General features: G+C 37.8%; 1 protein-coding gene across 1 annotated transcript; it reads left to right on the top strand.

Moving 5' to 3' along the window:
• Window positions 1–2,506: 2,506 nt before the first annotated feature.
• On the top strand, window positions 2,507–24,629 carry LOC106081258 (odorant receptor 33a-like). The gene is made up of 3 exons (XM_013243100.2): window positions 2,507–2,776; window positions 23,684–24,141; window positions 24,209–24,629. Exons 1-3 carry the CDS (start codon window positions 2,507–2,509, stop codon window positions 24,627–24,629), a joined length of 1,149 nt encoding a protein of 382 aa, XP_013098554.2.
• Window positions 24,630–26,042: the final 1,413 nt, after the last annotated feature.

A 26,042-nucleotide genomic window follows, 5' to 3' on the forward strand; every position in this document is an offset into this window, starting at 1 on the left:
TTGGCCCATTAGCTAATCCAAATAAACTACATCAATAAGAATAATCGGTTCAAAATTTCAAGCGAAAATCTTTATTCATTCGACTGCTATTGTGATTTCCACAGACAGACAGATTTCGAGGACAAACAGACATGGCTTGATCGACTTAGAATGTGTTGCAAATCGATATTTTGAGGTTTTACAAGCGGAGTGACTAGTCTAATATACTCCCCATCCAATGGTGGCGGGTATGAAAAAAACTGAAGTGTAGCACCTTTTTCTTGCCAGCGCGGTATACACTTACAGAATATGTTCAATAGTTTCCTTTTTCCTCACAGCTTCTTCAAAAATTGTTGCTTGCAACCTCTAGTTTGTAAGCGTTCTTTCCAATTAGACTTACTTTACATTAATTGCTATTACAGAACATTTGTCGCATTAACCGAGAATAGATTTCCAAGCGCCTCTAACTTCTGCGCTCCTTCTCCAATCTTTGACACTAAGCTTCGAGCTGTCTCCCACAACTTAATCTTTCCATTGGACTTTGGCCGTCCCGGGTTGCGTGTACCATCGTGATCGCGTTTAAAGACTTCTTGGTTGAAGCTTCTTCATCCATACTGTCAACATGACCTAGCCAACGCAGCCGTTGTATTTTGATATGGGGAACCATGCTATCGTCGTTATTCAACTCGTGGTTCATACGACGCCTGTATTCTCCTTTAATACAAACTGGTCCATATATTCTACGAATAATCTTTCTCTCAAAACACTCCAAAAACGGCCTCTTCTGCTTTCACAAGTACCCATGCCTCGGAACCATATAACAACACGTGTAGTATCAATCTGTTGTATACGGTAATCGTCTGTCGAGAGGTGGCCTTGTTTCTAAATTGCTTAAATAATCCAAAGTAGCTCCTGTTTGCCAGTATTTTTCTTCGCTTTACATCAAAACTGGTGTTGTTCATTTCGATTACGGCGGTGCCGAGGTATTTAATGTTACTGATTTTTTTCCATTTTCTATATTTGATTCTGATACATATTCTTGCTGAGGAATATGTATCAGCAAGCGTCATCTGCAGAGTCTTGTTAATTTTGCAACGATACCAAACTCAGACAAGGCTTGAAATACCTTAGAACTCATTGGGCTGTCAAAAGCGGTTTAGTAGTAAACGAAGAAATGGTACTAGTTGACCTGTCCAACTCGGGACTTTTTCAGTATTTGGCGCAGTGTGAATATCTGGTCTAAGGTGAATTTACCAGATCTAAAGCCGCATTGATAGGGCTCATTTATCTGATTGACTTAAGGTTTTAATGTTTCACACATTACGCTCGAGAGTATCTTGTATGCGATGGAGAGGAGACTTATTCCTGTGTATTTTGCACATCCTATCTTGTATCCTTTCTTGTGTACGGTACATAGTATTCTCACTCAGGGAGATATTAAGCCGAAATTCTCATACATTTTGGAAAAACTCGTCCGAATTTCAATATGTCCCCAAAGCTTCCGAGAGTGTTTTAATGGGTTTGAATACGGTGATCTGAAAGGATCAGACCAATAAACCTATGATTTTATTAGAAAAGTTTGGGTTTTGGCCCCTGAAGGTATGGAGAATAATCGTCCATAAAAACGAATGAAGTTGACATGTTGTGAACCATAAATGCTTTCATTGCATTTTCCATCACATATCTATGGAAAAGGTGATCCATTATTTGTGTGTTATTACGTTAAGGGACAACAAAATACCATTAAAAACCACACTAATCTACTCGGGTGAATGATTACTTGGTAAGTACGGAGAAGTAGAGCATGCACTAAAGGTGGAGTAACATTTTATGCGCGCACATTAAAAATACAATTCTGACAACAAATCCCACAGAAGCGAAGCATGAAAGTTAAAAAGTGTTTTTAACTTTGACGCCTAAAAACAATACTTCTCTTATGGCAACACAGAATGTCGCTCGAGTTTAATCGTCTAGGTTAGGTTGAAAAGAGGCTACAAATATTAATCAGCCCCATGCCACTATGGACGTACACCTAAGCCAGTAATCGGCTTGTCGTGCGCTCTAAATACAAAAAAAGTAACCGCGAAACAAAAAAATCTAAGTTAGGAATTCCGTGCTACTTAGAAAATCCTTAATTATTTTCTATGTCACTCGCCTAAGTTGGTTCATGTCTGGTACAGTGTCCTCACCTAAGTGCCGGTATCTGTTAGACGCGAAAGTCGGGCAATGACAAAGAAAATACTCCAACGTCTCATCATCTTCCCCGCATGCCCTACCCATGCTATCACTTGCCGCACTGATTTTATTTTAGTGAGCTCGTAGTCCTATGTGTTCCGTCATGATACCAATAGCTGTACTGAAATCCTACTTACTTTCTTTCAGTAATAGTCTCGTCTTCTCACGATCTGGATCCCCAAATGTAACTCCACTTTTAGATTGCAAACTCTGCAAGAGCAGATTCCCAGAAGGAATCCAAAATCTGTTAGATACCATCAAAAAGACAGGTGTTGTAGTTCGGCTGCAGCAAATGTTCGATGAGAAAGGCCACTCCACACCAAACTACATCAGTTGTCAGCACCATGTGCTAGATCGCGGTCTTCACATTATCATGGACGATGAACTCCATGGGTCGATTAAATTACCAAACATAGAGAACTTCTCTGAGCAAGATTTGAAGAGCAATTATGACCAATTGAAAGTACCCTTCAGCAATGGTAAAACTGTGATTAAGGAAACGGGGGGTTGCAGAGACGATATGAAGTTTCTTTCCACATCACCCATCATTTCACTGAGAGAAGTAAGAAACCTTTCATAATGTTTAAGCAGATGCCAAATATCTGATGCCTGAAACTCGGGACAGGTTGCGTAAAATCTGTTCACTAATTTCTTACTCATGATCATTGATTGAGTAGTTAACGCACAAAAGATTTTGAACAACTATTTATAGCTATAGTCAGACATTAGCTGCTGAGTTGCTCTGTAGGCCGAATTTTTGGGTTCATTCATGGGGAAGGTTTCAGGTACCCCAGCACGGTTGTTCTGTAGGCCGCATTTTTGGGTTCATTCATGGGGAAGGCTTCTGGTACCCCAGCACGGATTTCGCAACATTTTCTATGAAGTGGACAATGGTTTGCTACTGTGTCACTATATCATCGGAACAAGGAGTGGTTTCATCAAACAGTTGGGGCAGTCCAGTATATATGGAGTACATCTCTATGGCAAGGTGTGTAACGGCTACAGAATCAAATGGCTACAGATGATCCCCCCTTGATATGCTTGCTAGGGAATATTGAAATATATATAAAAGAGTACTCGAAGCGATGGGTTAATTCCCCAAATGGCCGTTGGTCTTATAAATTATTGCCAAACATTAATAAGCGGTTAACGCGAAAGCATGGGGAGGTAAACTTCAATCCGACTAATTTTTTAACAGGTCATGATTTCTACAGAAGCTACCTGTATCGCTTCAGTCATGACACCTCTCCACGCTTACCAAATTGACTTACAATGGGGGAGGACGCAGAACATGTTGCAACATGTTGGAGTCTTTCATACATAAACAGTTAATGTCACACAATATAATAACCGTCATGATAGAATCGGAGGACAATTGGAACGCAATAGATCGTATATAACAACATTTCACAAAAGAATGAATGAGGAAGACATCGTCCGAAAGGCGTTACCAGCAACACAGAGCTAGCAAAGTGCAGATAGTGTTTGAGAAAGCAATGCTACAATTGAGCCGACCCCCAGCGAAGAAATATCAAGTGGCTGATTCGCGGCGATTCGGGAATAGGAGATGGGGGTGTGAGTTAGTACGTAGAAATCGTGCATGTTTTTTAGCACGGGATAAAAACATCTTTCAAAGATTCTAAACCTCCAGCGCTGCAAAAAAAAAAAACAAGTAAAAGCGTGCTAAGTTCGGCCGGGCCGAATCTTATATACCCTCCACCATGGATCGCATTTGTCAAGTTCTTTTCCCGGCATCTCTTCTTAGGCAAAAAAGGATATAAGAAAAGAGTTACTCTGCTATTAAAACGATATCAAGATATGGTCCGGTTCGGACCACAATTAAATTATATGTTGGAGGCCTGTGTAAAATTTCAGCCAATTCGTTTAAGAATTGCGCCCATTGGAGCTCACGAAGTAAAATAGAGAGAACGATTTATATGGGATCTGTATCGGGCTATAGACCGATTCAGACCATAATAAACACGTTTGTTGATGGTCATGAGAGGATCCATCGTACAAAATTTCAGGCATATCGGATAATAATTGCGACCTCTAGGGGTCAAGAAGTCAAGATCCCAGATCGGTTTATATGGCAGCTATATCAGGTTATGAACCGATTTGAACCTTATTTGACCCAGTTGTTGAAAGTAAAAATAAAATACGTCATGCAAAATTTCAGCCAAATCGGATAGGAATTGCGGCCTCTAGAAGCACAAGAAATCAAATCCCCAGATCTGCTTATATGACAGCTATATCAGTTTATGAACCGATTTGAACAATACTTGGCACAGTTGTTGGATATCATAACGAAACATGTCGTGCTAAAATTCATTTAAATCGGATAAGAATTGTGCCCTCTAGAGGGTCAAGAAGTCAAGACCCAAGATCGGTTTATATGGTAGCTATATCAGGTTATGGACCGATTTGAACCATACTTGACACAGTTGTTGGGTATCATAACAAAACACGTCGTGCGAAATTCCATTCCAATCGGATAAGAATTGCGCACTCTAGAGGCTCAAGAAGTCAAGACCCAAGATCGGTTTATATGGTAGCTATATCAGGTTATGGACCGATTTGAACCATACTTGGCACTGTTGTTGGATATAATAAGAAAACACGTCGTGCAAAATTTCATTCCAATCGGATAAGAATTGCGCACTCTAGAGGCTCAAGAAGTCAAGACCCAAGATCGGTTTATATGGCAGCTATATCAGGTTATGAACCGATTTGAACCATACTTGGCACAGTTGTTGGATATCATAACAAAATACGTCCTGCAAAATTTCATTCTGATCGGATAAGAATTGCGCACGCTAGAGGCTCAAGAAGTCAAGACCCAAGATCGGTTTATATGGCAGCTATATCAGGTTATGGACCGATTTGAACCATACTTGGCACAGTTGTTGGATATCATAGCAAAACACGTCGTGCAAAATTTCGTTCCAATCGGATAAGAATTGCGCACTCTACAGGCTCAAGAAGTCAAGACCCAAGATCGGTTTATATGGCAGCTATATCAAAACATGGACCGATATGGCCCATTTACAATACCAACCGACCTACACTAATAAGAAGTATTTGTGCAAAATTTCAAGCAGCTAGCTTTACTCCTTCGGAAGTTAGCGTGCTTTCGACAGACAGACGGACGGACGGACGGACGGACGGACAGACGGACGGACATGGCTAGATCGACATAAAATGTCACGACGATCAAGAATATATATACTTTATGGGGTCTCAGACGAATATTTCGAGTAGTTACAAACAGAATGACGAAATTAGTATACCCCCCATCTTATGGTGGAGGGTATAAAAATGCGTACAGAGAAAGATGTTTTGAACTCACAGCTATATTGAACATGAATGATTAGCAATACGAGATTGATTTTTGAGTTCTGTACTATGTTTTCCAGAGATCTAATGGCAGCCTGGATTTACGAAGATATTGACATGAATACATTATACCCTAGTTCCAAAACCGACTCCGTTATATGCATGGATCTATACTTGATACACTGTACGGTGATCACATTGATAGAAGTCTATCTTAACACCTGTTTCAATCGGTTCAAAAAGGTGAAGTGACAAAGAACTTTTTATCAAATGGGGTTCAGACGATGTATAATCCACATTGCCAGGGATATAAGATATTGTATTAGCAATGAAACAGTGTGCATAGCCGTATGGACCAAAGAAAAATCTCTTTTAATCTCACGGCAATAATCGCATTGCGTTCATCCATATCTGTTTAAGCCGTTATGTATGTATGTCGGTGTATGTTTAAATAATGAGGATAGGCAAAAGTCGGATGGTGCCACCTATATGTATCTAGATATGAATGAGATATATCTTTATCTAAACCGATTAAGGGTGAGGTGTTCAAAAGCAAACCGTAACTATTGTTCGCCTAATCAGTGCAAATTAATTGTGGAACCGTAGAACTGATCCTTAAAGATCAATTCGTGCCAAATCGGGAATCGATCCAAAATCGATCTGTATTAATTTAATATTTTATTTATTTATTGATTTGTGTCATAGCACTGACGTTCAGGAAGACAGCTTTATTTCATTTGCCAATGTCTGGCTCTATGTCGTAGTACTTTTAATCTTTCTTCTTTCAGGTCCTAGAGGAGCTAAGAAGGGTTAGTCCAGCCAGACTCAATGACTTCTTGCTGCTGTCCAAATGGTATGAGGAAATGCGTTGAGGGACCGTCCTAGGTAGTGGAGATGAAATTCAACATAAACTCTGCGGCTGAAGGAGAGAGAAGATTGAGGAATCGCAATGGGCAGCATAGGGCCCCATCGGATATCAAGACAATGTTTTGTTATCATCCTCTGCAACCTAACCTAACCTACAATATTTATTGATTTATTTATCATAAATTGCAATTAAAACTGTGTTTGAAGAAAAGTTTTTCAAGCCTGATGTTGCTAGATTGTCAATATCTTTACCATTACAGCCATCAATAAATGATCATTTGGATATTCTTGACAGGATTCGAACCAATCCTCACAGCATCTTAGACGGATTGTTAGCCTATGCGCCCCGAAGAACTTTGCATAGACAAACTTTTAACACATTGCCAAAACACCTACCCTTTGCAAGCGATTTAAACGCCAAGTTCCACTTATGTCGTAATTGTGTGTGTGCGTATTAAATATCATAGTTAACAGTTAAATCCGCTCAAAAGTTACTTAAAGTAGTTCGTCCAGAATTTTGTTGACAGAGCTCTGTGCGGCCACTGGCTTATGTGATCTGCAGGTTATTTGATAGCCTCATAAAGATGCTGTGACTGTGAACGCCCATTCGCTGGCATCGGTCTAACAATGGCATAATGATGTCGTCATTATTAATGCAGAAATTTTATGCTTCTGAGCACGTTCCAAATGCAAAGTATCTTGAGATGACAGTCATCTTTTGTTTTATGTCATAAGAAGTTGGTATAGCCGTAATAAGTAGAGGGAAGTAGTCGACTGTTTTACTTTTGGTTTTCTTAGGTAGTTAAAAGGAGTCAAAGTTCTGAATTTGTACAATAGGGTATGTTGTAATAAGACTAGACTTACTAGATAAATGTACAAATGGATTATCACGAGGAGGAAAACCCAATAAGACTTTTCGTGACCAAAATAACTCTTTTTTTTCCAAATTTCGTTGCAATCGGTTGAACCATCCAAAATAACACAAATACACTCATAGAAAAAGGAAAATAGTTTTAAAGTACCAAACACTGTCTGCTGAATATAAGTAGTGTTATAGTTGCAGTAGTTCTGCTATAACAACAGAAGTACTGCAATTTCAGAGTAGCAGACTTACTGCTTAAAAGTCAGTTGTTTGCTGAAAATTACTGCTGCTTAATTATGAAGGGGATTTTAGAAGCAAAACTAGAATACATGTGTAAGTATGTGTATCAGTGGATGTTTATAATCACCACTCAATGTATACTTTCCATAATAATTTTTCTTTAAATTTAGATACAAAAAGGCCATGACAGTCATGTGCACATTAGTAGAGCAATTAAAAAAAATTCGAATTTCGAAATGTATACCAATGGATGGATCATGCATCATCTAATATTCCACAAATTGAAATCTTCTCTTCTCTGTATTCAAAACGGCAGATTTTGTAAGTAGAAATAGCAGTAAGAAATGCTTGCAGCCCTATGTTTGCTGAAACAGCAGTAATGTATGCTTTCCCATTTTCAGCAGGCAAAAACTGCTGTTTTAGCAAACATTTTTGCAGTTTTGAATAACAAATTTGGTTGAGTGAATGGTCTGATTTTGCTCGTAGAAGACTTACTTCTGCCAAATTTTAGGCAAATATCTAAGACTTTTGAGAATTTAAGAAATGTAGTGTGAATTAAACTGATAGACCGTGGGGCGGACACACGGACATCCCTAAATGGTTTGGAATTTTAAGAAATCAAATATAAGTACTTTTAATGGTGCAAAATGGATTTTTGGATTGATTGCAACGGAATGACGCAATGAATATACCCTCCACCCTAAGTTGTTGGGTATAAAAATGCCGGTTGTCTGATTTCTATGCTGACATTCAAGAACATTTGCCATTTAAAGTGAATAATTGGATGTAGTCCCAATATAAAACATTTTTCAGAATGTACTTCTTTAGCTTTTAAAAGATTCTCTCTGTCTTTGGAACCTTAGCTGTTGGTAGAATCGTAAGGCATGATAACCTATTCGTCGCTATTGGCTTCTGATTATCATAGGCTTCTGCAAAATAGCCTGGATATCCACAAGAATTTTGTGGACTATTGTCAATGCAACGAAGAGTTGGACCACCCACCGGTATCTGCCCATAATGAGTTATTCGTAATTCTCCAATCGACAGCTTTAGTGTACAGTTCACTAGTTGACCAAGTTTACCAAGGCGTTACACATGCTGCCATCCATGCACAGTTGCGTGTTTCCTCTTTGCCCGCCATGTGGAAGCAATTCACACCAGTTGCAAAAAAAGACCTTTGATTGCGCGAAAAGTGATACACAAAGTGTTTGTTACTAAATTGCATGAAAACTGATATGACAGAAAAAAGACACACACAAGACATGCACCAGTTAATAAAAAACAAAGTGAAAAACCCTAGAAAACAGACAAATTAAGTGGACATTCTATGGTGTCCACTATGATGTGGTCGATGGTGGCTTCCACAAAATGTTGACACTTTATGCCTGCATGCATGTTATCAAGATTGTTCCACAGATGGCTGAAATGGGTAACCAACACTCATAGTGGTTTTATAGACTCACAGCACCACCCTCCTGGCAGAAGTTCTTGTAGTTACAGCCAGCCAGCTCTGTGGTGGACAAATGATACCAACTGGAGGAGCATTGCAGTGGTGACCACCATCAGAGTGATCATTACTAATGTCCTTTGGTCAGTTACAAATTGCCCTTTAGTAGAAGCAACAGAAAATATGGTGATGGGCAGAAGGTGTTATTTTTTATAGCAATTGTCCATTTTGAGGAAATGATGAGAGAATACAATGACTCATATTTATGATAAGTAAGACCAGTTGAGTAGAGATGAGTACATGACAGTTAAAAATCCATCATTGGTAAGTAAAATAAGTAAAGGCATAATGGGTACGTTCTGTAACGACTGCTTGCAGCATTACCAATTTGATTTGTTTCAATTATGAATTCACTATGGAGTGTATTGGAGTTGCATTTTATGCTTAAATATATTTTATTTCAAACTGTGCATATGTGTCCTTACACACCCATGGGTGTACATTTACACACATGTACATTGTACATCTGTATGTTCTTCGTTCGTGTGTGTATCTGGTAGGTAGGAGGTCACCTGGAGTTTGTCAACACTCAAAGCAATTTAAATTAACATTTCCCTGTTGTCCTGTAGTTTTGTAGTGTCATCAAGTGTGCACTCGTAAGTATTTTTATGCTTCATTTTATCTAAACATTTCGAAAAATTTTAATTGTTATTCTAATTCCCATTGTGATAACTGTCTACAGGACATTTTGCTGACATTTTGTTGTATGCAAATTGAAGTGCATGCTTATGTGTATGTAGTCAAACGTAAAATGCATTTAAATATACTTCAAAACAGGAATTCAGTTTGAATTGAAATAAATTGCTGAGTACAAATGCAATTTTGTGTTTGTAAAAAATGTTTGGAAATAACTTAAGAAAAGGTTTGTCTCGAGGCTAAGCCTAGGTGTTTTTGTTGATTTCTCACCACTATCCAACTTCAACCAAAGCAACTAATTCATCTATTTTTCTTCACTATATTTGTCTTTCTCCAAGCAGCTCCAAGAAATCGGATTTTAAATGTGCCTTTTATGGGGCCAAGACTTTAAATCGAGATATCGGTTTATGTGGCAGCAATATGCAAATCTGAACCGATTGCCAAGTGGCAGAGAAATGTCGAAGAGCCTAACACAAAGCACTGTCTCAATGTTCGGCGACATCGGACAATAAATGCGCCTTTTATGGGCCCAAAACCTTAAATCGATGGATCGGTCTATATGGCAGCAATATCCAAATCTGAACCGATCATGGCCAAATTGAAGAAAGATGTCAAAGGGCCAAATTTCAGCAAAATCGGATAATAAATGAGGCTTTTATGAGCCTAAGACCCCAAATCGGAGGATCGGCCTATATGGCAGCTATATCCAAATCTGGACCGACTTGAGCCAAATTGACGAAGGATGTCGAAGGGCCTAACGCAACTCACTGTCCCAAATTTCATCAAAATCGGAAAATAAATGTGGCTTTTATGAACCTAAGACCCTAAATCGGAGGATCGGTCTATATAACAGCTATAACCAAATCTTGACCGATCTGGGCGAAATTAAAGAAGGATATCGAAGGGCCTAACACAACTTACTGTTCCAAATTACAGCAAAATCGGAAAATAAATGTGGCTTTTATGGGCCTAAAACCCTAAATCTGAGGATCGGTATATATGGCAGCTATATCCAAATCTGGACCGATCTGGGTCAAATTGACAAAAAAATGTCGAAGGGCCTAACACAACTCACTGTCCCAAATTTCAGCAAAATCGGATAATAAATGTGACTTTTATGGGACCAAGACCCTAAATCGGAGGATCGGTCCATATGGCAGCTATATCCAAATCTGGACCGATCTGGGCCAAATTAACGAAGGATGTCGGAGGGCCTAACAAATCGGAGGACAAAATAGGATAATAAATGTGGCTTTTATGGGCCTAAGATCCTAAATCTGCGGATCGGTCTATATGGGGGCTATATCAAGATATAGTCCGATATAGCCCATCTTCGCACTTGGCCTGCTTATGGACAAAAAAAGAATCTGTGCAAAGTTTCAGCTCAATATCTCTAATTTTAAAGACAGCGTGATTTCAACTGACGGACGGATATGTCTAGATAGTCTTAGATTTTTACGCTGATCAAGAATATATATACTTTATAGGATCGGAAATGGATATTTCAGTGGTGGGTATAAAAACAAGTAAAATGGCATTAAGTTCGGCCGGGCCGAACTGAGGATACGCACCACCTCGGGTATATATGTAAATCCCCTTTCGTCACAATCCGATGAAAATTGGAAAACTTATGCACCCAAATTCGGCACTGACAGTGAGTGGTATAATGAATATAAGTCACTGTTGAATTTTGTGTTTCATATTTCAACAAAATCGGGTAAAAATAAAGCTTTTATCAGTTTCAGAACCTTAACCGGCATTTCGGTCTATATGACAGCTATATCTAAATACAGTCCCATTTTTACCTTATTTGGGTCGGATGGCGGGTGGCCTAAAACTACTCACTGTTTCAAATTTCAGTGAAATTGGATAAAAAATAATACTTCAGACCCTTATCCGCAGATCGGCCTATATGGCAGCTATATCTAAATACAGTCCGATCCAAACCATGTTTGGGGTGGATGTTGGGAGACCTAAAACTACCAACTGTTTCAAATTTCAGAAACTTTATCGGGAGATCGCTCTATATGACATCTATATCTAAATATAGTCTGGTCTGAACCATATTTGGGACAGATGTTGGTAGGCCTAAAATTACTCACTATTTTTAATTTCAGCAAAATCGGATAAAAATAAAGATTTTATGGACTTCAGACCCTTTATCGGCAGATCGGTCTATATGGCAGCTATATCTAAATATAGTCCGATCTGAACCATATTTGGGTCAGATATCGTTAGGCCTAAAACTACTCACTGGTTAAAATTTCAGCAAAATCGGATAAAAAATGAAATTTTTATGGGCATTAGACCCTTTTTTGGAAAATCGGTCTATATAGCAGCTATATTCAAATATGGTCCGATTTGGGCCACTCAAGAACTTAATCAGCGTGCATCAAAAAGACGTATCTGTGCCAAATTTCAGCTCAATATCTCAATTTTTGAAGCCTGTAGAGTGATTACAATAGACGGACGGACAGAACGTCGTTAAATCGTCTTCGAATTTTACGACGATCCGAAATATATATACTTTGTAGGATCGGAAATTGATATTTCGACGTGTTGCAAACGGAATGACTATACCCCCTATCCTACGGTAGTGGGTAAAAAAAATACCGAACAATTGAACCAACTTTATTACTTGTGTCATTTTTCTCTCCTGTTTTGGTCTGTTGAGAAACACAAAGCACCGAACTGAAAAAGGCGACATATTGTGTGTCATCAGTGACTGGACAGTACAGCACAGGACTCGGTAACAATAGTGCGAAATTGCAGTTGTCTTCCTGTATGTTAGCAATTGTACACCAATCTGACTACTCGTTGTAAAGCAAACCCCCAATTCAGCAGTTGTAGTTCACGTCGTTTTTTTAAGTAAAAGTTTTTCCTCCGTTATTGCGAAATGTTTTGTGTTGAGATACAAAGGGCATGAAATGTGCTGGGCGTTCATAGAGAACAAAGTTCTGTGTATCATAAAGGAACTTGTAAACGTGGGCCACATACTCATTGTGGCAAACGGGGAGCAGCTCAGTGTATAAATTACAAAATGTTGATGTTTCAGCAGCTCAGCCAGCTTGGAAAGTGTGGCATGTGGGAAAAAGTAAAAAGTTAAGACTTTAGAAAGTATAGAAATGTAGGTAGGCAGCAGAGCATATGCTCCCAAGTGAAAGTAGTTTTGCTCATTTTGTATTCCAAAACAAAAAATACTATGGCTATGTTTATTTAAGAATGTTTCTATAGACATTATGTAGAAAAGCGAATCTAGTGACCTTAAGAGTTGAATAAGTTTCACGCGTAGACTTTAAAGCCTGTACATAATAAAGTTAAAGGCAAACTACTGAAAACATCAAAAGCTAACAAGAAAATATACAAATGAAAACAAAATTATATGTCGTAAAGATGTGGGCTTAATGGGAGCAGGAAGACAAATTTAGAGATCAGTTTATATGAGAAGCAATTTAGAGGCCTACTCTCTTATGGCTAAAATAGCCAAAACTGTTGTTCAGTATATATGGGAGCTTTATCAGTTTATAGATAAATTTGGATATGAAGCCTTTAACGTTGAATACCTAGAAAAATTCTCCAAAAAGAGCTATTTTAAAAAAATTCTAGGGTAGAGTTTGATAACTCGGTTTAGGAGCGTAGGAGTCGTGGGTTCGATTCCACCAAAGTCTTTGGAATTCTAATTTGGGCTTATACGCGTAAAGTGAATGAATAACAAGAAGTCTAATCGGGAGATCAGTTTATATGGCGTCTGTATCAGGATATGGACTGATTGAAACCACACTTAACACAGTTGTTGGAAGTCAAAATAAAATACTTCATGGAAAATTTTGGCCAAATGAGATAAGAATTGCGCCATCTCGAGGCACAAGAATTTAAGACCGAAGATAGGTTTATATAACAGTTATATCACGTTATGTACCGATTTGAACCGTACCTAGCTCAGATATTGGAGGTCATAACGAAACACGCCATGCGTCGGCCAAATCGGATCGGAATTGCGCCCTCTAGAGGCTCAAGAAGTCTTTTCGGGAGATCGGTTTATATGGCGGCTATATCAGGATATGGACTGGTTTAGACTATACTTGGCACAGTTGTTGGGAGTCATACCAGAACATTTCATGCAAAATCAGATAATACCAGAACACTTCCTGGCAAATCAGACAAGAATTGCACCCTAGAATCTAGAAGCCAAGGTCGGTTTATATGGCAGCTATATCAGGTTATGAACCGATTTAGACCATACCTGGCACAGTTGTCAGATGTAATACCAAAACACCATGTAAGAGTTGCGCCCTCTAAACGCTCAAGAAGTCAAGACCCAAGATCGGTTTATATGACAGCAATCCCAACTGACATACACTAATAGGAAGTATTTGTGCAACATTTCAAGCGCCTAGCTTCACTCCTTCGAAAGTTAGAGTGCTTTCCACAGACGGACGGACGGATGGTCGGCATTAAATTTGGTATGGAATGTTGTGTTACTCAACTGAAAGCCTCTGCTTAGTTTTATCAAAATCCGGTGCCGCCCCACCCTAAAAAACCCTCTAAACAGTACATATTTATCGACCATAATAATATGGTGCTCAAATGAAAGGTATTTGGGAATAGTGCACGAATATGATGTCGATTTTCGGTTCTTAATGGCTGAGAGGTCGCCCAAACACAATACAACCCCAAAACAGGATATAATTATCGACCGTGACCAAATGTTAGCATCAACATGAGATTCGAGGAAGATCAATGGTGCTAGGTATTGCTCATTGATTCTTACAAAATTTGTAAAAATCTCTTATTCGCCATTAGAATTCATGTTTCGATAAATTCTAATAGATACTCTTTTCGTGATACACTCAATATTGAAACCAAAGATAATTTTGAATATTCCAACCAAAGATAATACACATTAAATTTAAAGATGATCAATTGTCTAACTTTTTGAGGACATATTTCCTTTGGTGAAAGATATTTTTTCTGATATTAAGGGTTTTTTTTTTATTTTTAATGATTATCGTTAAATCGGAAATTATGGTAGAAATATCGTTGAAATTTAGGAAGTTGACTTTCGGACAAGACAACAGTCTACCATAGTCTTAAAAATAGGAGCGTTTTTAAATGGTAAGTCTTTTTTAGGTTAAGATGCAAAAAAAAAGAGTTTTTCAAATAATAATCTGTGTAGTTAAATAAGAATCAATCAGCGATCGATATTGAAACGGCTGGTCATTCGTAAAAAGAAATTGAATTTAAAGATAGCATCTTTATTTTAAAGTTTTGGTTCTTTGGCTTGTTTTCATAACTAAAATCTAAATCTTACAAATAAGAAAAAATCTTAAAATTTCGGACATCTTTTTTTTTTACGTATATATAACATATGCTGTTAAATTATAATATCAGTGTTTCTCAATCTTGTCTCTTTCCCCTTTTTGTAGTGAATTGGGTTAACAAATCTGCCCGCCTGCAACCTGCAGGCCCTTAAAAACTGCTGACAGGTCATAATACATTCGAGGCATACCATCGGCGTCGATGCGTATTTGCTCTCTATCGCAATAGCATTCAAATTCATTTCCATGTTTAACAACCATGGAAGCGTTTACATCATCTTCCCGGGAGTATTGTTAGAAGTAAGTGAATGTTTGCTGTTGTGCTTTTCCTGACAATACAGAAGTAGTGTTCCATCCACGGCTCAATCAACTGTTAGTGCAAATACTCGTACTAATCCAAAAACACCTACGATGGCATTCTGTAGAGGAGGGTGGCGTGACATGGCAAGCGAAGGCGTGTGATAGACTCGAACATGTGTCCCAATTGTTGTTGGCAAAACTCAACCACTCAGACAGTGCAAAGTGAAAACAATTCAAATTGAACAACAAGGACTGCTAAAGGATCTGCAATGGAGTTTAGAGGTTTTTTTTTGTTTTTTTTTTTTTTGCCTTTTCAGGAAAAACTCAACGGATGCTGAATATTCCGCATTGCGGTGTGGTTTTTTTTCGGTAAAAGTAAGAGCTGAAACCCATTTTTATTTTTGTAGTCAAAATCCAATGATTGCAATGGGTTTTTGAAAACTTCCTCCGTTACAAAAATTTTATAAATTTTGAATGGTTTCAATGGAATTTTTAGGTTGAAAATCTTTTTCTTCCTTTTATGATGGTAATGGGGTCAGTGGTACTGTGTATTACAATCTAAGCCATATTTGCAACTCCTAGAAATACCCCCTGGCGAGTAGTGTATAATGTGGCATAAAATAAATTTCAGAGTCAATGCAATGTATCGCTTGCCTATGTTTTTATATTCACCACCATAGGATGGGGGTATACTAATCTAGTCATTCCGTTTGTAACACCTTACAATATTGATCTGCGACTCCATAAATAAATTATATATATTCTTGATCGTCTTGATATTCTAAGTCGATGTCCGTCCGTACGTCTGTCCGTCTTTGGTAAACACGATAGTGGTCGAATGCGTGGAGCAAGCTGCACGAAATTTTGCAAATGGGCCATATTGGTTCAAATTTGGATATAACTCCCTTATAAAGTGGTCCTTCGACTTGACTTCTTGCACTCCTAGAAGCTGCAATTATTAATCGATTGCGTTGAAACTTTGCACATAGAGTTCCATTACGACTTCAACAATCGTGCCAAGTTTGATCTGAATCGGTCTATAACCTGATATAGTTCCCATGCTATAAACCGATCTGGCGAATTGACATCTAAAAGCCCCTAAAAGCAGCAGATGTTATCCAATTGAGCTGACATTTTGTTCGTAGGGTTCTGTTATGACTTCCAACAATAATGACATGTATGGTCAAAATCGGTGTTTAACCTGATATAGCTCCTATATAAACCGACATCCTCATTATAAATCTCAAGCCCCTCCAAGCCTCAATTTATATCCGATTGGCTGATATTTTGTACGTAGTGTTTTGTTACGACTTTGTGTTAACTTTTAACAGAATCCAAGGTGATGGTTTCCTAAGACTCGATTATGCTAAACCAGCATTTTAACCTATTTCAAGCTTTAGAATTGTTGTGGGACAATTGCCAAACATCACCTTTTCACACTTTAAATATTTGCCAAGAGATAGTTTGGAACACTAAGATGTGACCTCAGCATTTGAAGTTGTTCGATCAAGTTATCAGCTTCCCCATCAATTCAATTGCAATGATGACTGTGACTATTTCCACATACCTCACTTTCAACTTGATTCACATCATCTTCTAAAGTAGACAGAATAATGAATGAAACTGACATTGGGATATGAATCCCATCAAACACTGTAGTGTTCATTTGCAGGTCATTTCAGTGCGTTGATGGCAGAATAAGTTGCACATCACACATGGGCTAGGAATAGAAGGGATGGCTGGGAAGCTTGCTCGTTATTAGCATTACTGATTATTGTGTATGCAGGTGAGAGAGTGTATGTGAGAACATGGTTTCCGGTCCACGCCGCTGTTCTTATGTTAGGTTGTTCGTGCTTGTATGCATAACACATATATGGAAGAGATATTGCCGCTAGTGATGCAGGATCTGTATTCGCTGCTGGTTTATCATTGAATGCTGCTGCCGAGCGTATGTGTAAATGTGCGACAATGATTCATTTATGCATATCATTTGCATAATGGTCGATGTAAGCAAACATGCATGTGTTTGCATTTGGCGTAGTGAGTTTAGTTTGAACATTGGGTCGTTTCGAAAGGTTGATATGTACAATCATAATTAGAAAGATCTTCAAAAAAATTGAAGAACAAAAATAGAAATCAAATTATGTTTGTTTGTAGGTTTGTTTTTTTATGTATTCCATATGGACACTTGAATGTTTAGGCAGATTTTCAAGACATGGTACCGAATAGTCCGTAATGAAAATAATGTTCTTAATTTTTTGTTATCTGAAGGGGGCGGATCCTCTTCCTTAACATAATATTCAAAAACGCCTGACCTTGGAGATGGGTTGGGCGATCCAATCAGTTACTATATGGGATTTAAGTGAAATGTATTTGAGAGTAGAAAATCTAATTTTGATGACATATTTGCTGACCATAGCAAGGGGTTCATTGATATCCCTTTTCGGACTTATATTCGATCCGAACTTAATATCCCTCAAGAAGGCATAGCAAAACAAAGGCGTTAAAAAGGCTGTTAACTTCAGCAGTGCTGATTAATGTGCAAAAAATAAGTTTGACTTTTTATAGTTATATAACCAAGGGTCATGCAGCTATATTAGCGCTTGGATATATTTAGCCCGTTTTTGGGGTTTATATAATACCAGCTGGACAAGGCCCGCTCCTATGCGCCTTCTTTTAGTCTCTTATTTTATCTGAGCTCGATACCATCATTGTCAGGAAAAAAGTCCTGTGTTGGTACGCCCTTTCAGATATTTCGCCCCAATGGGGATATTATATTGAAGCTCTACTCCCAAATAAATTTCATTTGAGCTTTATATTGCTTTATGAGCTTTATATTGCTATGTCCGGTATGGAGGTATTTTTGGATTCGTACTCTTGCCTAAAAAGTCCTTTCATTAGAGCCCCATATTGTCATAATTGGTCTATATTTCCATTTGGCGGGCTTTGGAGGTGGGCGGCCCCCCCCAGATATTCCACCTAAGATAAGGATACCAAATTTCTGTTTTTCACTTGGCCATAAAACAGATATCAAATTTGAGCCCCTTTTGCCATAGTCCACAAATATGTCCATTTTGAGGGGTATGTAGGGAGGGGAGGCCAGCCACGCACTTAGCCCAGAAAAATATCAGTATCGTGCTCTACTCTCAAATTCCTTTTATTTGAGCCCGAAGTGCCATTGGTTTGGAGGAGTTTATGGGGTGAGACGAACCCAAACATATTCCTTTCCCTATCCTGATTGACCTTCATATATTATTATACCCGAACTTAACGCCTTTTTACTTGTTGGTATTTGATAAAATAATTTTATAAGCATGAGATTATAAAATTATTTTACAAAATACGTCCTTATATATCTCTACATTGTATACATATGTTAATATGTGTAGGTGTGTGCTCGTATATGCTTCGATAGTTATGGCTTTGATAGCTGCCACAATGCCACGAACTAGAAAAAAACTATGCGATTTTATTCTAGAAAAAAAAAAAATTCAATTTAAATTCTACTTTAGATGAAAGTGCTGACGGGAGTAATTTCTTATGATGACTTCTATGTGGCGTTTGCATGGCAAATATTTAATATGGAAAATGTAGATTAAATTTGAAATGAAATGTTTATATGGAATAATTGAATAGAGTTACGATGTGATTCAGGTTGTTCTCACTTGCAAACGGAATTCTCCAAAGAGGAAGTACAAGAGTGAAGGCGACTATTAAAAGAAGGCAGCTTATGATTTCATTCGAGATAAACAAGGATAAATACTTCCTTTCCCTAATTGGATGTTTGTAAAGGAGTACGAACGATTGCAGCTGTTTTATCGACTTGTACTCTCACTTCCCATTGGAAAAAATGAGTGTATTTAATTAGATTTTACTCCTCTACTTGAAAAAAAGCTCCTAATACTAACAAGTACAAGCGTCTAAAGTACGGCTAAGGCGAATCATATACACATTCCACCATGGATCACCTGTGATAAGTTATTTGAATAGTATTTCAAATATATAGGAGCTCTATTAAGTTATAGACCGACAAGCACCGTACCTGTCATTACTATTGGGTTGCCCAAAAAGTAATTGCGGATTTTCTAAAAGAAAGTAAATGCATTTTTAATAAAACTTAGAATGAACTTGAATCAAATATACTTTTTTTACACTTTTTTTCTAAAACAAGCTAAAAGTAACAGCTGATAACTGACAGAAGAAAAAATGCAATTACAGAGTCACAAGATGTGAAAAAATTTGTCAACGCCGACTATATGAAAAATCCGCAATTACTTTTTGGGTAACCCAATATTAGAAGTCAATATTAGAATTTTGGAAGTCGAAACAAAATTCCACAGGCAAAATTGTCGCCAATTTTGTTAAGAATTGCGTCCTCTAGAAGAAGTAAAATCGGGGGAAGGGTTTACATGGGAGCTATTTCTAAGATATGTTCTAAAATGGACCCTGTTTGGCACAGCTGTTTGACGACATAGCAAAACATGACGTGCGAAGTTTCAGCCATATCAGATGAGAATTGCGTCCTCTGGAGGCTCAAGAAACCAAATCGGGAGATCGGTTATTGTGATATAATGATGGGCCGATCTAGCCCATTTACATATCCAACTGACCTACACCAATAAGACATATTTGTGCAAAATTCCAAGTTCCTAGCTATACTCGTTTGAAAGTTTGTGTGCTTTCGAAGACAGGCAGACGGACGAAAATGGCTAAATCGAATAAGACTTTCAAGACGATCAAGAATTTAATACTTTGGTGTGTCAGATCAATATTACGAGGAGTTTCAAACGGAATGCCCAAGTTAGTATACCCCCATCCAATGGTAGTGGATATAAAAACAAAATATTTGAAAAAGTAAACAGAACACACAAGTTACGAACATGTTTACTTTATTGAATAATTAAACGAGCTATTAACAAACAATTAAGAGTCGTTGTTTATGAATTATGTGATAAGTGATTATTCAATAATACAGGATATTCTCTTACCACAAAGCGGTGATATCATGTTTTTTTTTAATCCTTTCCCTTTTTATTTTGTTTATTGACATTTGAACAATGCTTTTACAGATATTGACATAGTAATTAATTTTAATTTGATATTAGGAAGTTTCCTAAGTCCAATACGATACTAAAATACTATTTGACAGTAGGCGGTGCGTTATTTCGCCCAAACCAACAAATGTCATATCGCTCACACTCAACGAAAGTTGTTATTCAAAATTAGAAAAATATTTGCTAAAAAACAGATTTTATCTGCTGAAAATGTAAAGGGTGATATGGCTGTTGTTTCAACAAATATAGGAATGCTACTTGAGCAAACATTTCCCCCAGCTATTTATTTCAACTAAGAAAATTTGCTTTTAAATACAAAAATTTGCTAAAATATTGAAGACGTATTTATGCTATTATTTATGCTGATGTTGTTGTTGCCACATGTACATGTGAAGGTGGTGGTGAGTAATTGATCGCCGTTCCATTGGTTAATTAAAGGCGCCAATAACAACTCGCCTAGCCACATCAAGCATCATAGGCACTCAGTATTTAAGCAAGAGCGGGTGGCTAAGATTCTCGACTTGATATAGCTGATTGTCCGTGACTGCAATTACAGTAACTCCATCTACGAAGAATCCGCAATCTGTGGAAGTGCCCTGTATCTCTTCGCTAAGCTGATCATGATAAAGATAAACTCCACGCAGGTCACAGTTCTAGCCCGTGCGGTGCTCATAGTTATCTTGTGCCGGGATGCTATTACTATAAAAAAAATGCTATTACAGTTGAACCTCGATTATCCGGTTCGCTCGGGAATGAGCTAAGCAGGAAAAATAGAAAACTCGGTAGAAAGAGGACTTTTTTTCTAATTTCATTATGTATGTATGTACCTGGGCTACATATGACTCTGAAGTTTCTGAATTTTTACTGTATGCCTCTACTGTTTGAGCTTATGCGGAGTTTCTGAGTCCTTCGTTTGATTTTTCGAAATTCCCGATTGCTGGTATTTTTCACTTTTGTTAGTCGTATGAATTATGGCATCAGATTCTATAGCGCAGAATGTGACAGCATTATAATCGCACTTTCTCTAATTTGAGAGGCCATTAATTGAACATCCAGGCGTTATTATAATGTTTCAGCAGGATAATTCGCCTTTGCGTTATCTTGGGGCAGCAGGTTATTCCAAACTTTACGTTTAACTTGTTGTGTTACATTGTTGAGAGATATACCTGCTATCTACAAAGCTGCCTTGATATTCAGAGACTTGACAAAATTATGTCTGCTTTCTGAAACCAAAAGTTTTTGGACGATTAATTTATGGTATTTGAAGCTTCGAATTGCTCCTTTATCCATAGGCTGAATTAAGCCTGTAGAATTAGGCGGAAAAAATATAACTGTAACATTTTCAGATTTCAGAACATTTACATCTGGTTCTGCTCTCATTCAGAAGCGAAAGTTCTTTGCGTTCCTTATCGAAGCTAATGTTTAGTAGATTTTGTCTTACTTCTGGCTTTTTTCAAAACATCCATAGAATCTTTTAGAGCCATATTTTAAAATTGTTTTCTTCTTTTTTATTTCTTCGCGTAAAGTTTGTCTGGCCTAAATCATATTTTTCTGATTGTAAACAACCCTTAATGTTAATTTTTTGTAATCTTTCATCAGTTCTGATTGTTCCTGTATTTAAAGGAATGTACGTTCTCTTCTTTTCTCTTTTGTTGTTGGAGCGATTTTCGAACAAACAGCTTGACCTGCTATTTTTCAATTACAGACTGACATAAAGAACTTTAACTCAAAATAAAAAGAGGAAACCCAAAATTTTACATCAATCATGTATTTGGTGCATATATAATAGAGGTAAGCACAGTTAGTAGAGGAAGCATTATTGAAGCACGGATTACAGAGGTGAACCACGGTCAAACGAGTTTTTAGTGTTGTTTGTTATTTCTGCCATGTCGACACCTTTATGTCTGCAATACTTGTTTATTGAAGCTTCAAGCGTTGAGTATTGTAAACAAAAGAACTGATTTGAATGTCAGGGGATACTTCTCTCATATCAAAGAGTGCAGTCCGATTAAAGTTTAAGCTCAATGAAAAGTGGCATCTTTATGCCGAATCCAAACGGAATATGCCAAGAGCCTATAGACCACACCAAACTATAACCTTTTTGGGATGCTGTGGCAGGTATTGGACGGCTTATGGCTGTTCTTCATCCAGTCAGTTGCGCTTGTTTTCGTAAACATTAGGCCTGAAGTGAGCTCCATCATTGAACTGCAATTTTTCGATAAAACAGTGAATGTCCATCGAATTTTGATAACAAATTTCATCATTTGTGAGTTTCTCAATAATGAAATAGCACAGTATACTGAATACTTTCCACTTTCTCAAATAGCGTTTGGACACAATTATCAACCAGACCTGCCACCCCGAAAAATCTAATCGGGATATCGGTGAATATATGTGAGCTATATCTGGTTATAGGCAGAGGTCGATCATACCTAGCACGTTTGTTGGAAGTCATTGTAAATGGGCCATATCGGTCCTTGTTTTGATATTGCTGCCATATAAACCGATATTGGATCTTGGCTTCTTGGGCCACTAGAGGGCGCAAGAAAAGAACTCGACAAATGCGATCCATGGTGGAGGTTATATAAGATTAGGCCCGGCCTAACTTAGCACGCTTCTAATTGTTTAAATATAGAAACCTTCAAATGCAATAAGGCACTAAAACGGTTTCCAGAAATCTCACTCCGCAGAATTTTGAAAAAAATTTGTTTTTGTGATTTTTTTAATTGTTTCATTTGTCCACTTTACGCCAATCCAAATTTCATTAGGATACCTCTTTCATAACTCGAGCTCGAATTTTTCTAAGACAGCTCTATTATTGAGTATTTTTCTACCCATTCGTCGTTAATGGGTTAACTCATTTTTTTTGTTTACTTTTGACCAAAAAAAAAGGGTGATAGTGCAATGGTAGAAGGGGTAAAGAAACAAATGTGGCAAGCGGTACGTACATTTTAATTACGAAAGGGATTCTTTCCCCAAAGATATTTTATGGCTCGTTGATTAATGAATGACAGTGATTTGACATTCGTGAAAGTAAAACGCTATGGACAACGTCAAAGAGCGGTCTCAGGTGGTTCGTCGCCTTCCATTTCAAACGAACAGCGTAGAGTTGTTCAAGATTTATTGGCTTGTCTGGCGTGCATTGGGCATCAATACGTTCAAAAATAAATTCTACAGCGTGTGCTATGATGTATTGATGAGCACCGTAATAACATTTTGGTATCCTATCCATTTGGTTCTGGGATTGTTAATGCTTCCCAGCCATGGTGACATTTTCAAGAATATGTCAATTGCGATTACTTGCTTCATTTGTTCTCTCAAATTCCTAAGCTTGCGAATAAATTTAAAGAAGTTACATGAAATAGAGGCCTTGCTGGACCAATTGGATAAAAGAGTCGCAAGTCTGGAAGAGCTGGAGTATTTTTCTGAAAACGTACAGAAAACGGCAAAGGTAATAGCGAAGATATACTTTGTCGTCTACGTAGGCACAGGTGTGTCTGGCATTCTTACTGTGTTGATGAATTCAGAGCGTAGACTAATGTACCCGGCTTGGTTTCCTTTCGATTGGAATTCCTCCTTATTGGTATATCGTTTGACATTATTCTATCAGGCTTTTGGAGTCACTGTGCAAATTGTACAGAATATGGTCAACGACATATTTACTCCAGTGATGTTATGCTTAATGGCAGGCCATGTGCGGCTGCTGGGAATGCGATTGCGAAAGATTGGCAATGATCAAAAGAGAAACTCGAACCATCACCTAGAGGTTTTGAAAAACTGTATGGAAAATCACATACAACTGAGACAGTGCGTGAATCTAGGTACTCGGAATACCAGAGAGTTTTACACTAACCCTTTTGTTTTTTCTTTCTAGGCTCTTCAAAACAGCAGAAGATTCATTGTCCTTAGTTCAACTGTTGCTTTTTATTTCCAGTGGCCTAAACATTTGTGTGACGCTGGTCTATCTGCTTTTCTATGTGAACTCTTTTGTGGGAGTCCTCTACTATACCATATTCCTCACAGCCATTACCATGGAAGTATTTCCCATTTACTTCTATGGCAGTGTAGTGCAGCAGGAGTTTGAAGATCTGACCTATGCCATGTTCTGCAGTAATTGGATTGAGCAACCGCAAATTTTTCGCCGGAACATGCTAATCTTTCTACAAAATACTTTGCCCAAAATGAGAATGGTTGGAGGTGGCATAGTGGGCATCCAATTGGACACATTCTTTTTAATTTGCCGAAGCACTTACTCCATATTTACGCTGATAAGAAACATAAACAGGGATAACTAGTGAAACTACAAAAATTCCACGACTTGATCAGCGAACAAAAATTATTGCACAGCATGAGAGAAAAATTGAGTAAAATGCACGAAGCACTTATAAATACATTGGCGCATATATATTTGTCTTGAGCAATAAATTGGTGGACCCCAAACTTGTATCTCTTTGCTTCTTTGGCATTGATATTGTTAGGATTAGTGCAGTTTTACAAAAACTCAGAAATGTCCATTGCGAACATCGTAAAAAATCGGAGCACTCATAGAAATCTCATTAGTGACCAAAAGTTAACCCTTTATGAAAAGCTATTTTAACAAAAAGTCTTGTCTGTAATTTGGGTTTTGAGTATTTTCAGCAAGAAATGTGACGGGGAAAATATTGACAGCTGGAAACAAGTAAGTATGCATTCTGCAGGGTCGAACTTTAGGGTTAGCTACAGCCATGGATATGAGACTCTCAATGATATAAAGCCCAAACTATTTCAATAGAGAAACACATGCAGGCCTGTTCCGATTTTCATGGAAGTTTGCGAATACAAATCGTTAATTTTTATACCCATCACTATAGGATGGGGTGTATGCTATTCTAGTCATTCCGTTTTTAGCATTTCAAAGTATTGATCTGCGATCCCATTTAGTACATATGTTCTTGATCGTCTCGACATTTTGAGTCGATCTAGCCTTGTCCGTCTATCTGTCTGTCGAAATCACCATAGTGGTCGAACGCGTAAAGCTAACCGCTTGAAATTATATAGGAACGTCTTATTAATGTAGGTTATTGGGGATTGGAAATGGGCCATATCGGCTCAGATTTGGATATAGCTCCCATATAAACCGATCTCCAGATTTGACATCTGGAGCACCTGCAAGTCGCAATCTTTGACCGATTTGTCCAAAACTTTGCACGTTATTTAATGTTACGACTTCCAAAAAATTTTCCTAGTACTGTCTAAAACGAACTAAATGGTGATTTTTTTGAGGTTAGGATTTTCATGCATTAGTATTTGACAGATCACGTGGGATTTCAGACATGGTGTCAAAGAGAAAGATGCTCAGTATGCTTTGACATTTCATCATGAATAGACTTACTAACGAGCAACGCTTGCAAATCATTGAATTTTATTACCAAAATCAGTGTTCGGTTCGAAATGTGTTCATTCACCGTAACGTTGCGTCCAACAGCATCTTTGAAAAAATACGGTCCAATGATTCCACCAGCGTACAAACCACACCAAACAGTGCATTTTTCGGGATGCATGGGCAGTTCTTGAACGGCTTCTGGTTGCTCTTCACTCCAAATGCGGCAATTTTGCTTATTTACGTAGCCATTCAACCAGAAATGAGCCTCATCGCTGAACAAAATTTGTCAAAATTTGAACACATTTCGAACCGAACACTGATTTTGGTAATAAAATTCAATGATTTG

Source organism: Stomoxys calcitrans, chromosome 3 (assembly GCF_963082655.1).
Source record: "Stomoxys calcitrans chromosome 3, idStoCalc2.1, whole genome shotgun sequence".
NCBI lineage: Eukaryota > Metazoa > Arthropoda > Insecta > Diptera > Muscidae > Stomoxys > Stomoxys calcitrans.

Coding starts and splice junctions, on each gene's coding strand:
- LOC106081258 (XM_013243100.2), top strand. CDS start 2,507: ATGTTCGATGAGAAAGGCCACTCCACACCAAACTACATCAGTTGTCAG. Junction 2,777..23,683: donor CCATCATTTCACTGAGAGAA/GTAAGAAACCTT, acceptor ATAAATTTAAAG/AAGTTACATGAAATAGAGGC. Junction 24,142..24,208: donor AATCACATACAACTGAGACA/GTGCGTGAATCT, acceptor TTTTCTTTCTAG/GCTCTTCAAAACAGCAGAAG.